The sequence below is a fragment of the Podarcis pityusensis genome (genome assembly GCF_964106645.2).
Source record: "Podarcis pityusensis genome assembly, chromosome: 6".
NCBI lineage: Eukaryota > Metazoa > Chordata > Lepidosauria > Squamata > Lacertidae > Podarcis > Podarcis pityusensis.
Window position 1 is genome coordinate 1562772 of NC_138030.1, and position 14153 is coordinate 1576924.

At 48.7% G+C, this 14153-nt stretch overlaps 1 protein-coding gene across 2 annotated transcripts in view; it reads left to right on the plus strand.

The window, feature by feature from the left end:
• Positions 1-7513, plus strand: part of VSTM2L (V-set and transmembrane domain containing 2 like) — an 86856-nt gene extending 79343 nt beyond the window's left edge. Inside the window, exons 4-5 of one of the 2 annotated variants that reach the window (XM_081011626.1) lie at positions 5042-5327; positions 6222-7513. In XM_081011626.1, coding sequence (XP_080867752.1) covers positions 5042-5327; positions 6222-6229 — 294 coding nt within the window. In that variant the 3' untranslated portion in view covers positions 6230-7513. Of the gene's footprint in view, positions 1-5041 lie in introns of both variants that reach the window. The other variant, XM_081011625.1, reaches the window with a different exon arrangement.
• The last annotated feature ends 6640 nt before the right edge of the window (positions 7514-14153 follow it).

The window sequence follows — 14153 nt, forward strand, 5'->3', positions numbered from 1 at the left end:
AAATCCTTGGGCTGGTTTGCTGAGTCCTGCCCACGGCTTGCTTTAGCTGAATGTCTGTGATTAGCGTTTTTCTGGCTTATTATTTATAACCTCTGTGCCTCGACCGCTCAAGGTGGCTTAAAATCAATTAAACCAGCATGGCTTTAAGCAAACAAGCAAATGGAAGAAACCTGAAAAATCACAAATTGCACCAAGGAGGGACTGGCTAAAATTATGAAGTGTGTGGGAGTGAGATAGAAAAACACAGGGAAAAATATTTTTCTTCAATAAAGAAAACCACGCCCTCCAGAGCCTTATAAACAGGATATCCTGTTTATAAGGATGGTTTAATTTGAGGCGTGCTCCGTAATGGCAAACTTAGACCTTAGGAGGGCTGGCCATGATGCCGGTCACATCAAGGTGAGGCAAATATGTAAGAGGGTGTCAGAGGGAGGTATTGGCTATTGGTTACGTGAGGCCTTAGTGTGTGGGAAGACTTAGAGGGGGGATAGAATTTTTTGCAGCTCAATATAGCATGTTTAAAAAGGGACGCAGGTGGCTCTGTGGGTTAAACCACTTCGCCACTTGGGCTTGCCGTTTGAAAGGTCGGCGGTTCAAATCCCCGCGACGGGGTGAGCTCCCGTTGCTCGGTCCCTGCTCCTGCCAACCTAGCAGTTCGAAAGCACGCAGTGCAAGTAGATAAATAGGTACCAGTCCAGCAGGAAGGTAAACGGCGTTTCCGTGCGCTGCTCTGGTTTGCCAGAAGCAGCTTAGTCATGCTGGCCACATGACCTGGAAGCTGTCTGCGGACAAACGCCGGCTCCCTTGGCCAGTAAAGTGAGATGAGCGCCGCAACCCCAGAGTCATTCGCGACTGGACTTAACTGTCAGGGGTCCCTTGACCTTATATCATGTTCGAATCTTATGTAGGGTTTGGCTCCAAGGATTCTACGCATACACGAAAATTGCATGTGCCCGAACTCTTGGAGCCACCCCATGGCTACTGGGTGAGTGGAGGGGAGAAAGTCCCATGCTCCCACAGCCCATGCGCAGAGTGTATCTTTCCCAGCCAGCAAGGCAGAGAGCTCTTCTTTTGCACTGACCGGCCTGCTGCGAAAAGAGGTTTTAAGCTCTGCGTCTTGTTTGCTGGGCAAGGCCTGCTCAGTGCGCAGGCCCTGGCTTACTAGGCATGCTCACGTGAAATCTTGCAGCAACTCGGCTGCCCTGCCAGATTTTGCGTGAGCATCCCAGAGCCGGCACACTGAGCAGGACTTGCCTCCCGCCCCACGCGCACACCAGCAATGCAGAGAGCTTAAAAGCTCTTTCCTTTGGTAAGTACAAAATGAGCTTTGAAGCTCTCCCCCAGGGGTAGGCAAACTAAGATCCGGGGGCCGAATGCGGCCCGCCAAGCTCGTAAATCTGGCCCGTGGACCCTGCCACCCGCTCAGTCAGTCCCCACGAGCTGTGGACGCCTGGCCACATAGGGACTGACTTTCATGACGCTGGCACGGCTTCTGGGCAGCGTTACTGGCACAGCTTCGGATTGCCTGCAGGAAGTTCCTGCAGCCAGTCCAAAGCCCCGCTGCCCGCACACTGAGGTAAACCCAGTGTGGCCATGGACGGAGAGGCCGGTGGGTGGGTAGCGGGTCTGGGCCGTGCCATGGGCATCGTGACAGGCGCGTCACAGTTTTTCAGCCAGAGCTTGGTGCGCCTGCTGGCCCCGCGCCTGGCTCGGCGGTGGAGCATGAGCTGCGTGCCGCCTGCCGCCAACCTGGCCTCAGGCGACGGGCTGCACGCCGCCTGGGAGCTCTGCAGGTTTGGGCCGATGGAGCAGCTGCTGCTCATCCTCAACACCAGTGAGCGGGTGGCACTGAGAGGCGCTCCTGAGCGCGTGCAGAATGCGTTCCTCCTCCAGGTCCAGAGGCAGCTGTGGGACCGGCTTGCAGGGTATTTATATTTTTCAAAATATAGCCCGGCCCCCCCACAAGGTCTGAGGGACAGTGGCCTGGCCCCCTGATGAAAAGGTTTGCTGACCCCTGCTCTGCACCTCACTTGGGTTTAAGTTGCATCATTTCAGCCAGCCGACCTTCAAGCACACATGGTTAAAGTGGCGCAAGATGTGATTGCACTATCTTGCCGCGGTGTGCTGTTTTCTTTAGAGGAAAAGTCGGGCGTCTGCTCTGCATGCAGAAGGTTCCATCCCTGCTGGCATCTCCCGGTGAGGCTGGGAATGTCTTCCAGCTGCAATCCCGGAGAGACCCTTCCAGTCAGAGCAGACCATGGTGAGCTAGAAGGAGCAGTGATCTGACTCGCTGGTGTGGGGCAGCTGCCTGTGTTCATATGCGCACATGATGTTCAGTCTCCTGGTTTTATTTCAGCCCAAATCAGCTACAGAAACTACATTCTTGAGCAGAAGGGGCTCCTCCATCCATGATGGGGGCTGCTTCACCCTTTCGTTTCCTGCCATATTGCAGACCTGGTGCAACTGGCTGTATTTGCACAACTTGCTTTTATGCTGCAGCTCAGCTCTAAGCGTGGTGCTGACACTTCTCCCCTGTTCTTCCCATCCACATATAAAATATTGCCATTAAACCTTTCTTTCTTTCCATTCTTCCAAATAAACTTTTAAGAATAATCATTGCCATTTTGTTATTTGCTGGTTGGATGTTTTTATTGTCTTTTTTTTTTTTAATGATATTTATTAGAAGTTTAGAAATTACAAAAAAAAGAAAAAAGACAACAATAAAAAAGAAAAGAAAAAAGAAACATAGAAGAACAATACAACAATACAGCAAAAAAGAAACAAAGGGAAAAAAACTAAAACACACACCCAATATTCTATATCTTTACCTTTCCTTTACTTGTTTCATCGACCTCCTCACACCTCCCTTTTTTTGTATTCTAGTTCAATTCACTATTTCAGCAAATTCTTCCCATCTTTCTCAATTTTTTTCCTATAATTTATCTTAACGGTCTAACCTTAAATTTTTCATTTTAACCCGTTATCAATCAGCTTTTACTTAATTCTTTGTTGCATTTCTACTAAAACCATATAACTTCATTCCAGCATCCTTCTAACACTCATTAATTTTACAATGTTTCTGTAAGTATACTTTAAATTTTTTCCAATCTTCTTCCACCGACTCTTCTCCCTGGTCTCGGATTCTGCCAGTCATTTCCGCGAGTTCCATGTAGTCTATCACCTTCATCTGCCATTCTTCCAGAGTGCGTAGATCTTTTTTTTTTTTAATGATATTTATTAAAGTTTCACATAAAAAAAGACACATCAATAAAAAAAGGGTTTAAAAAGAAAAAGAAAAATACACAATACAAAAAGAAAAAAGAAAAAACAGTTAAAAACAATTCCATCTTTTCATCACTACTTTTAGATTTACTTATTTCCTGGACCTCCTCATACCTCCCTCTTTTGTATTCCAATTCAATTTGTTTGTCCAGCAATTCCTTTCCCTCCTTTTTAATCCCAATCCTTAATCTTAATATAATATAACATTAAATTTTTACCTATTAAAAGCCAATTTTCCATTCTTTTAACCTTTTTAATCCTAATCCTTAATCTTGATCTATATATAACTTTAAAGCCTGTACGGCTAGAAGCCACTTAATTTCAATCCATCATCACTCTAACATTCTTTAATTTTGCAATATTTCTGTAAATAATCTTTAAATTTCTTCCAATCTTCTTCCACCGACTCTTGTCCCTGGTCATGGATTCTGCCAGTCATTTCCGCCAATTCTATATAGTCCATCAATTTCATCTGCCATTCTTCCAGTGTGGGTAGCTCTTGTGTCTTCCAATACTTTGCGATGAGTATTCTTGCTGCTGTTGTTGCATACATAAAGAAAGTTCTATCCTTTTTCAACACCGATTGGCCGACTATGCCCAGGAGAAAGGCCTCTGGTTTCTTCAAGAAGGTATATTTAAATACCTTTTTTAATTCATTATATATCATCTCCCAGAAAGCCTTAATCTTTGGGCACGTCCACCAAAGGTGAAAAAATGTACCTTCAGTTTCTTTACATTTCCAACATTTATTATCAGGCAAATGGTAGATTTTTGCAAGCTTGACTGGGGTTATGTACCACCTGTATATCATTTTCATAATATTTTCTCACAGTGACACTGGCCAGACATATTTATTTACTTTTCGATTTTTATTTATTTACTTTACTTTTTATTTACTTTTCGATTTTTACCCCAGTTATACACTATTTACTCTTATTTTACTTGCTTAAAATTACTTTACTTGCTTAAAATTAAGAGAAATATTAAGCAGGCATCCTTTCCTTTTGCCTTTTGCCACATTAACCTTTTTTTGATAAACTCCCATTAGTGTGGTGTAGTGGTTAAGAGCGATAGACTCGTAATCTGGGGAACCGGGTTCGCTTCCCCGCTCCTCCACATGCAGCTGCTGGGTGACCTTGGGCCAGTCACACTTCTTCGGAGTCTCTCAGCCCCCCTCACCTCACAGAGTGTTTGTTGTGGGGGAGGAAGGGAAAGGAGAATGTTAGCCGCTTTGAGACGCCTTCGGGTAGTGATAAAGCGGGATAGCAAATCCAAACTCTTCTTCTTCTTCTTCTTCTTCTTCTTCTTCTTCTTCTTCTTCTTTTGAATCTGAATAAATAGCTTAAATCCATTGTCTGTTGCAAATCTGAAATCAAAAGCTTTAAGAGTTTCCAAAAAGGAAATGCCATTCTTTATTGCCAAAAGCCTTTTCTGCATATAGAAACATCAACAAGGTCTCCTCTTGACTTTTGGAGCCAATTAAAGTCTGTGTTGTGTGCAATATTAGTGCAAATCATAGTAGACCCATTGGAATTAATGAAGTGAGGTTTATTAATTTCATTGGGTCTACTCTGAGGAGATGTTTGTTGGATACAACCCGACATGACTTTTGCAGGTATTGTCACTGCTGTGAATAAAAATGGTTGCTGGGTAGGGATGAGTCTGGGAATAGTTTTGTGTCAGGACCTGAATATCTGCAGTGGCCTCAATCCTGTGCTCTCTCTCCCTTGCCCTGCCCAACCCCTGCAACCTCCTCCAGGTCGTGAAAGTGGTCGGCAGTAACATCTCCCACAAGCTGCGGCTCTCTCGGGTCAAACCGACGGACGAAGGCACCTACGAGTGTCGCGTCATCGACTTCAGCGACAGCAAAGCCCGCCACCACAAAGTGAAGGCCTACCTGCGGGTGGAACCAGAGGAGACCACCGAGCCCCACCGCCACAGCTCCCCCACCGGGCACCTGCAAGACACCCAGCTGCTGGGCTTGCAGCTCTCTGACCACAGCAAACTGAGCGGCTCCCACCCACACCACCAGCACCACAAGCCAGGCAAGGAGCTCAAGAAACGCTCCGTGGACGATGCGTCCTGTGCCCTCTAGACTGGGTTGCGTCCCGAGTTGTGTTACTGAATGGCCTAAATGGGGTTTCTCCCTCCTCCACCCCCCCCCCACTCTTCCACACACACACACACACACCTGCCCCATCCCACTGGGTGGTGGGAACATGACATCCTAGTGGCCAGTCCGTATTTGGGCCAGGTTGCTGAGGAACCGATGTAAAACGAATGCCACAAACTAGAGTCACCCCGTCCGCATGAACCTCATTGTCAGCATCCCTTCCACTCGGTCATATAGATATGTATTTTTAACATTCCTTTCTAACTATGAATTTCTCCCCTTGAATGGACAATGGGCTGCTTCCGGGACTCCGGAGACGACACGGAGCCGCTCCAGGGTGGATTTAAACGGAGGGAGCCCAGTTGGCCGGGTTACACTGTCCTGCTGACTGCCCATGTCCACATGGGTAGGAGAGGGCATCTTCCCCAAGGAACACAGCTGTGGATGCCCCCTGGCACCTTTACAGGCGTCCAAGCAGGACTGTCTTCTCTGATTGTCTTTTTGGAAGCATTTAGGGTGTCCGAACATGGGCCTGAGGCCACCTGCCTTGCTGTGAGGTGGTTTAATTCAAAGCTGGACCTTCCCCCAGCTCTGGGGACACTTTAAGCCACACCAGGGCCTGACCCTCCTCACCTTTGCATTGCTAGCTTCTTATGCCATTTGTGAACCCCCCGGAGATGCTCCGCCTTGCTTTGTAAAATGAGACGCCCGAGGGATGCCGTTTAGACCATCCGTTTTAATTCACTAGTATCAAACTGTGTAACTATGAAGTTGATGACTGTATATTGTAAATATAACTGACTGTTTCTCCCTCCTGCATTCCCAGGACACTGACCCAGCCCCCGTGAGTTTTCCAAGTGGCACCTCTTTGTAGCTGTGTGGAGAACCAGCAGGATGCATTCTTGGGGGTGCTGGCCCCTGGAAATCCCATCTCAAAAAACACGGGAGGCCACCATTATAAAACTGGTTGTCTCTTATGACACCCAAATTTGCACAGTGATTTCATGCATTGCTGTGTTCTTTTTTAAACGCTCCACTCCAATCTATGTCCCAGATACTATTCTAGAGCGATGCTGCAATCTGGTACTAGAGCACAATAATATGGTGACAATTTGCCAGCTGGAAAAGTTGATGTGGAGCTCAGGTCCAAGAGCTGTCAATCACTGGCTATTGAGCACACAAATGGTGGGTGGCGGATTAAATTCTCAGCACTGCTTCTTATGATTTTTTTTTTTAATTTGGGAAAAGTTTGGGATCAGGTTGGGATCCTCTTTTTTATGTACTCTCTGGAGAAGGGGCACGGACACAACTGTAGCGAGGTCTTTGTATATCAGTTGCTGGAAGTGAGAACAAGAAATCTCTTAAGAAGCAAACCTTAGTTGGATGTGGAGGCCACGCCGGAGAACCAGTAGAGTCAAATTTGTGGGCAACCTGGGAATATAGACCCACCTGGGTGGATACTTTCTGGGGGGGGAATGAGACCCCACCCCTGTGGGAGTGGACGCCCACAGGTGACTGCCACCCTAGCTTTGGCAAAAACTCATGGGCACACAGAATTGCAGGGACCCAAAAGAGCATCTAGTCCAATGCCCTGCAAAATCAATCCTTAGAGCGGGGTCTGGGGATGCCAAGGCTCCTGACTGAAACAATTCTGGTCCCCCAAAACGAGGGCATAAAATGCAGATTGCACAAGAAATGCCAATTTTCTGGGTTTCAAAACCAGACGCCCAAACCACCCGGTTCCACAAGCCCCTTTCACACCCCCCCTCCCCAGTCCTATTCTTCTTGTATATATTTCTATTTGCTATGTCTCGGGGGAGGTTGTTTGCAGAAGCAGGCAAGATTGGTGCAGGGAAAGGTAGCCAGCTAAGGGAGGTCAATATGTGTCTCATCAAGAATACAGTTTCCTGTTGCTGCTGCCTCTGGGCAGAGGGCCAGCCTAGCTGGTTACGAGTAACGACCCCTTCCTTACAGCTCTGTGACTCCAGGCCCAGGGTGGGAGCCCCCTACGCTGCGCTAAGAGGGGAGGCAAGCAGCTTTCCCACAATGCCCTGCCCTTACCTGCACCACACAAACCAGTCTGTAACCAGCTGAAGCGAATAAAGTTCTTTAAATGGACTTGCCATCTCCGAGTCTTCATTCGTATCAAACGCGCCTGGGGCACACTCTGAAGTGTCATGGAAAAGAAGTTGAAGGCAATGACCGGGAGCCTGGTCCTAGGAGCCCATCAGGCATGACTGGGGTGGGTCTGTGGGTGGGTGGTTTGGGGAAGGAGGCAAATACCATATTTTTTGCTCTATAAGAATCACTTTTTCCCTCCTAAAAAGTAAGGGGAAATGTGTGTGCGTCTTATGGAGCGAATGCAGGCTGCACAACTATCACAGAAGCCAGAACAGCAAGAGGGATTGCTGCTTTCACTGCGCAGCAATCCCTCTTGTTGTTCTGGCTTCTGAGATTCAGAATATTTTTTTTCTTGTTTTCCTCCTCCAAAAACTAGGTGCACCTTGTGGTCTGGTGCGTCTTATAGAGCAAAAAATACGGTATATTGTCGTGTGCTTGCTAATCTCCAAGTGGCGAGCGTTTCCAGCAGCTCCAGCTTTTACCCAGGGTTCAGTTTCCTGGGAATGAAGGTCAGCGGAGACTGTGGTGCATTTAGGATTTGTTATTTTCTTTATGCGTATGTACAACCTGAGTTGGGGACGGAGGGGTTCACATTTCCTTCTCCAGGAAACACAAGCCTATTTCTGACACCAGTGTTACATGCACAGAAATTGCTGAGGCCAGGAGACTCCAGGGGTGTGGGAATGCAGCTCAGTGGAGACTGCGGCGACTTTAGGATTTATAATTTTATACACACACACACACACACACACAACCTGAGCATGGAATGGAGGGACTTGCAGAATTAACACCCCAAAGATCCTGCTTCTCCGTTACAGCTTTGGGTTAAGCGCAGAGTAAGGCAAGCCTCTGTGCCTCTGTCGGTGATCAACAGAGTCATGCCAGAGCCCTGAACCGGAAGGCATTTTGGCATGCTGATGATGATGACGATCGCCAGAGTGATGATTGTTATGTACTGAAGTTCTCACCCTGGGCCAGCAGAGGGATACTGTAGATAGTTATGCAAATAAGGGATCGAAAGTGACATTCAGTGATTGGATAGTTTTAGAAAATTGTTACAGTTACATTGTACTGGAGCTCTATATAAGCAGGCTGACTGAACTCTTCAGTTGAGTTCTGTTCTGGCCTGTGAATAAACAAAAGCTGTTTGAAGAATCGCTGTGTCATCTGATATGTTCACCCACAACTTAACACTCATCTTTTGGTCTGGTGCTCATGCCAGAGAGCCAAACCAAAAACAGAAGACTGGATTGGCTGCTGTGATCTGGGACGTCCCGCTTAAAACAGGACAGTTGGGAGGTCTGCACTGTGGATAACTTAAAAAGAGGATTAGAGCAATTCATGAAGGAGAGGGCTATCAGTGGCGAATGGCCATTATGACTTTGCTGCCTCCACAGTTGGACGTAGCCATGCTTCTGAATTACTTTTGGCTGCAGGAGCTGCCAGGAGGAGGCGTACAAGGCGCCACCCAACCATCTTAGGGAATCCCCTCTGGATTTGTGAGCCAGTGTGGTGTAGTGGTTAAGAGCGGTTAAGAGCAGTAGTCTCGTAACCTGGGGAACCGGGTTCGCGTCTCCACTCCTCCACATCCAGCTGCTGGGTGACCTTGGGCCAGTCACACTTCTTTGAAGTTTCTCGGCCCCACTCACCTCACGGAGCATTTGTTGTGGGGGAGGAAGGGAAAGGAGAATGTTAGCCACTTTGAGACTCCTTAAAGGGAGTGAAAGGCGGGATATCAAATCCAAACTCTTCTTCTTCTTCTTCTTCTTCCCTTCTTGTGTAGGGTTTAAAAAGGTAAAGGTAAAGGGACCCCTGACCATTAGGTCCAGTCGTGGCTGACTCTGGGGTTGCGGCGCTCATCTCACTTTACTGGCCGAGGGAGCCGGCATACAGCTTCTGGGTCATGTGGCCAGCATGACTAAGCCGCTTCTGGCGAACCAGAGCCGCGCACGGAAACACTGTTTACCTTCCCGCCGGAGCGGTACCTATTTATCTACTTGCGCTTTGATGTGGTTTCGAACTGCTAGGTTGGCAGGAGCAGGGACCGAGCAATGGGAGCTCACCCCGTTGCGGGGATTCGAACTGCCTAACCTTCTGATCGGCAAGTCCTAGGCTCTGTGTTTTAACCCACAGCGCCACCCGTGTCCCTGTGTAGAGTTTACACCTTAGCTTTTTCTTCTCCCAAAGATGTCCCACAAGGCTAAGGGTATGGACTTTCCCCCAGGGTTTACTCCCAAAGTCTTTCCCACAGGTATCGCCGCAAAGGCAGGGGAAGTTTAGGATCAGAGTATTCCTTCTCCTGGATGAGCTACCTTCCCAGGTGTCCCTCACTTCCCTCTGTAGCACAGGCAGAACCCACTATTGGCCTTGCCCATCCTCCGGAGCCTGTCTTCGCATGCAGGGGAAGTTCTTAATTCCCAGATAGTTTGAGACTCAGCAGATCCCCTCAGCTGGTCTCACCAGCCAGTCAAACCCGTTCCTGGGGTGTGTTTGCTGTCGTATGCTGACAGCTTCTAGGAGCCACAGGTGAGACCTGAGTACAGGATGGGGACCAAAGGTGGACAAAGGACCCCAGAAGGAGCACAACGTGTCTCCACACCTCATATGCTCCAATTTAAATTAATTCATGAATAATAATAATAATAATAATAATAATAATAATAATATAAGATGGTGATGATGATGGAGGCTTTGTCTCCAGATCCTTTTTCATCTCCCCAGATGTCCCAAAGAGAGGCAGAGGCTCAGACCTCGTAGACCAGGACCTTCTCTCTTCCTTCTCCTCTGCCCCACAATCACCCCGTTACGCAGAGAGAGAAGGGGGGGGGGGTGAACTTGTGCACAGCTCCATAAGTAGCCCTGACGGTCTTGTCAGGAAAGAAATACACAGCCTCTCTGCAACCGTCCCCAGGCCTCGCTTGTCTATCTTCCCCGGACGGTGATTTCTCGCTTTGTCTGCCCTTCTTATGCCTCCTGTCAAGCAAACTTACGTCTCACCCAGCAAGAGGCGGAAGAGTGGAAAGTGGGGGCCGGCTGAGGTTTGCCCAAGGCTGATGGGAGGCTCCCCCCCCCCCCGCCTCCAAATGAAGAGGAATAAATAAGCAATTCCATGATGCATTCCAGACGCAGGAGCCTGGCCAGTGAGGAAATGCAAATAAAAGCAGAGCCTCAGGCTAGCAAGGAACTTTGCAAAGCCCCCTCCCACTTCACCACATCTCTGGGCTGGGGGAGCGCTTGATTTCTGCCTGCCCTTGTAGCTGTCAAGGTGCAGCAGCCCTGGCTGGACCAAGGAGGGGGAAACCAGACGGAGAAGAGCCTGCGCATGCAGAAGCATTGCACACCGCTGGCACATGGCGCGGACAATGCACAGCACTCTTTGCTGACCTCTCCCACCCACACGCGGCATCTCTGAACATGGGGTTGCTCTCGCTTACACAACAGTACACAATAATACAATATATACAAACTACATACACATATTATACAGAAAAACAAAAGAAAAGAATGAAACATGGAATACATAAAATAAACTTCTGATTATTCTCATTGTACTGTTTCTCATTTTGTTATTTTACACACACTGCCTTGTTGTTGTTTTTCGTTCTCCCAATTCTTTTCAAGATGTTCTGTTATTTATCACCTATAGATTACAAGAATCAGTCAAGGTCTGCCAGGAGATTTTTGTTATCACAATAATTTTTTTAATACTCTTTAAGTACTGTCCATTCTTTATTCACCTTCACTCTCTGAACCTGGGGCTGCTCCCGCTTCTGTTTGGTAGAGCACGGGACTCTCTAATCTCATGGGTCGTGGGTTCGAGCCCCACGTTGGGCAAAAGGATTCCTGCATTGCAGGGGGTCCCTTCCAGTTCCATGATTCTGCTCTGGAATCCAGGTGCCAGGAGATACTCTCAGAAGAGAGTCTGACTGCCGGGGAAATGGAACTGCTGCAGGTTCCAGCCTGGGAAAGTGGGCGAGCGTCTGCTTCCCATGCGTGCAAAAGGTCCCGGGTTCAGTTCTCACACCTAAAACCCTGGAGAGCCATTGCTGCTGCCAGCCAGTGTAGACAATACCAAGCTAAATGGACCAATGACCTGATTTGGTATAAGGCTCCCCAAACACAGTGGTAAATCGGGTTGCAAATGCTTTGGGTTACAAACGCTTTGGGTTACAAACTCCGCTAACCCGGGAGTAGTTGCTCCAGGTTGCAAACTTTGCCCCAGGATCAGAATGGAAATTGCGCTGCAGCGGTGGCAGCGCAGTGGTAGCGGGAGGCCCCATTAGCAAAAGCGGGGCTCAGGTTAAGAAAGGACCTCTGGAACAAATTAAGTTCATAACCCGAGGTACCGCTGTAAGGCAACACAGACCACATTGTTCATCAGTATTTACTTATTAAATTTATATACATATAATTTTTTTATTATTACTTTATTTATTACATTTATATACCTCCTGTTCTCCCCAGGAGCTCAAGGTGGAGCAAATCGTTCTCGTACCCATTTCATCCTCACAATGGCCCTGGGAGGTAGGGGAGGCTACCTGAGGTCACCCAGTGAGCAGCATGCCTGAGCGGGGATTTGAACCCTGGTATTCCAGGTCATAGGGATGCGGGTGGCGCTGTGGGTTAAACCACAGAGCCTAGGACTTGCCGATCAGAAGGTCGGCGGCTCGAATCCCCACGACGGGGTGAGCGCCCGTTGCTCGGTCCCTGCTCCTGCCAACCTAGCAGTTCAAAAGCACGTCCAAGTGCAAGTAGATAAATAGGTACCACTCCAGTGGGAAGTTAAACGGCGTTTCCGTGCACTGCTCTGGTTCGCCAGAAGCGTCTTAGTCATGCTGGCCACATGACCCGGAAGCTGTATGCCGGCTCCCTCGGCCAATAAAGCGAGATGAGCACCGCAACCCCAGAGTCGGCCACAACTGGACCTAATGGTCAGGGGTCCCTTTACCTTTACTCCCAGGTCATAGTCCAAAACTCTTAACTATTACACCATCACCGTCCTTCATCAGGAAATCAAAGGGCAGTTTGTACTTTCTAGCTTGTCCATCCATCCATCCACAATATGGAAGCTTGTTTTCTGCTGCTCCAGAGGTTCAGACCAGGAGCAATGGGTTCAACTTCCGAGAAAGCAGATGGTAAGAGCTGTTTGACAGTGGAACGGACTCCCTTCCTTGGAGGTTCTTAAGCAGAGGTTGGATGGCCACCTGTCAGGGATTATTTAGCTGAGATTCCCGCATTGCAGGGGGTGGACTAGATGACTCGTGGGGTCCCTTCCAACTCTGCAGTTCTATGTTTCCATTATTCTTTTCCAGATGCCAAGAAATGCTCTATGAGGGGAGTTCAGCAGCACACGGTTGACAGCACTGAGGAAGCGGCAACACAAACCGAACCAGACAAAATCTTCAGAAAATTCATTGCTGGGGGCAGACAGAATTGGAAATGTATTTTTGTGAGTCTCTGGGGAAATAACCCAAACAGTGCTCACTAACTGTGCCTTGTCTTCCTGGGGAAAACGTGGCAAGTGGGAGTTCTGTCCTGGGCCGCAGAGTTCTGTCCTGGGCCCGATGTTGTTCAACATCTTTAGAAACAACTTGGATTAAGGCATTGAGGGGATTCTTATGAAATTTGCAGATGACACCTGTCAGGGGTTCAGGGACAGAGGCACAGGGTAGGCAGGAGATGGAGAGCGATGGGGATGAATCCCAGGACAGCGAGGAAGAGGATGACAATGACTCAAGAGATTCCATGAGTCTTTCCAGCGAATCAGAGGATTCCCAGAAGGGGGCGCCGGTGGTCAGGGCCAGGGGAGCCCCAGGGGGGACGTGTCAGGAACAGGGGGCCAGCAGGGAATCCCAAAGTGGCAGCTGGGCGTCAGGACCAGCCTCCCCGCCAGAGTGCAGCGAAGGGGGTGGAGGTTCCAGTGTATCAGGGAAAGCAGCTCCGGCAGCAGAGAAAGGAGGGAGGTCGAAGCAAGCCACCCTCCCGGAAGGGGAGGGGAGTAGTGAAGGGAGTAGTGTAACTGTCAAAAGGAAGGTTAGAGGTTGGGCGCGCGCGCCAAGTTCAAATGTAGAGGCGCGCGGAAGTACAGGGAGCCCGGAGGAAGAGCCAGGTCCCAAAGCCCGCAGGAGGGGGGAAGAGCAGTCTGGGGATTCCGCGTCAGGGGAATCCAGGAGGGGCGAAACCCCAGGGGGCAGGAAGACCCTGCGGAAAAGGAAAGAGAGGAAGAGGTGGAGCAGCGCAAGCTTCTTAAACTGGTGCAGGGGAGGGACGGATTCAGAGGGGACTTCAGCGGTCTAAGCGTAACAGACATAGGGCTGCGCGCCTCGGATGTGAAGCAAACAATGAACCGCAATAAACACTTTTGTATATAAGAAGAGATTGGCGTTGGTCTTTTGTGAGCTGAGACTTGAGGCAGCGCTGACAACACCAAATTGGGAAGGGTAGCAATGCTGTAGAAGACACAACTGGGATTTAACAGATTGGAAAACGGGCCTAAACTAAAGGAATGCATTCCAACAGGCAGAAATGTCAGGTTCTGCACTTAGGCAGGAAGAACCAGATGCACAAAGATAGGATGGGGGACCCCTGACTTACTAGCAGTACATGTGAAAAGGATCCAGGGGTCTTGGTGGACTAC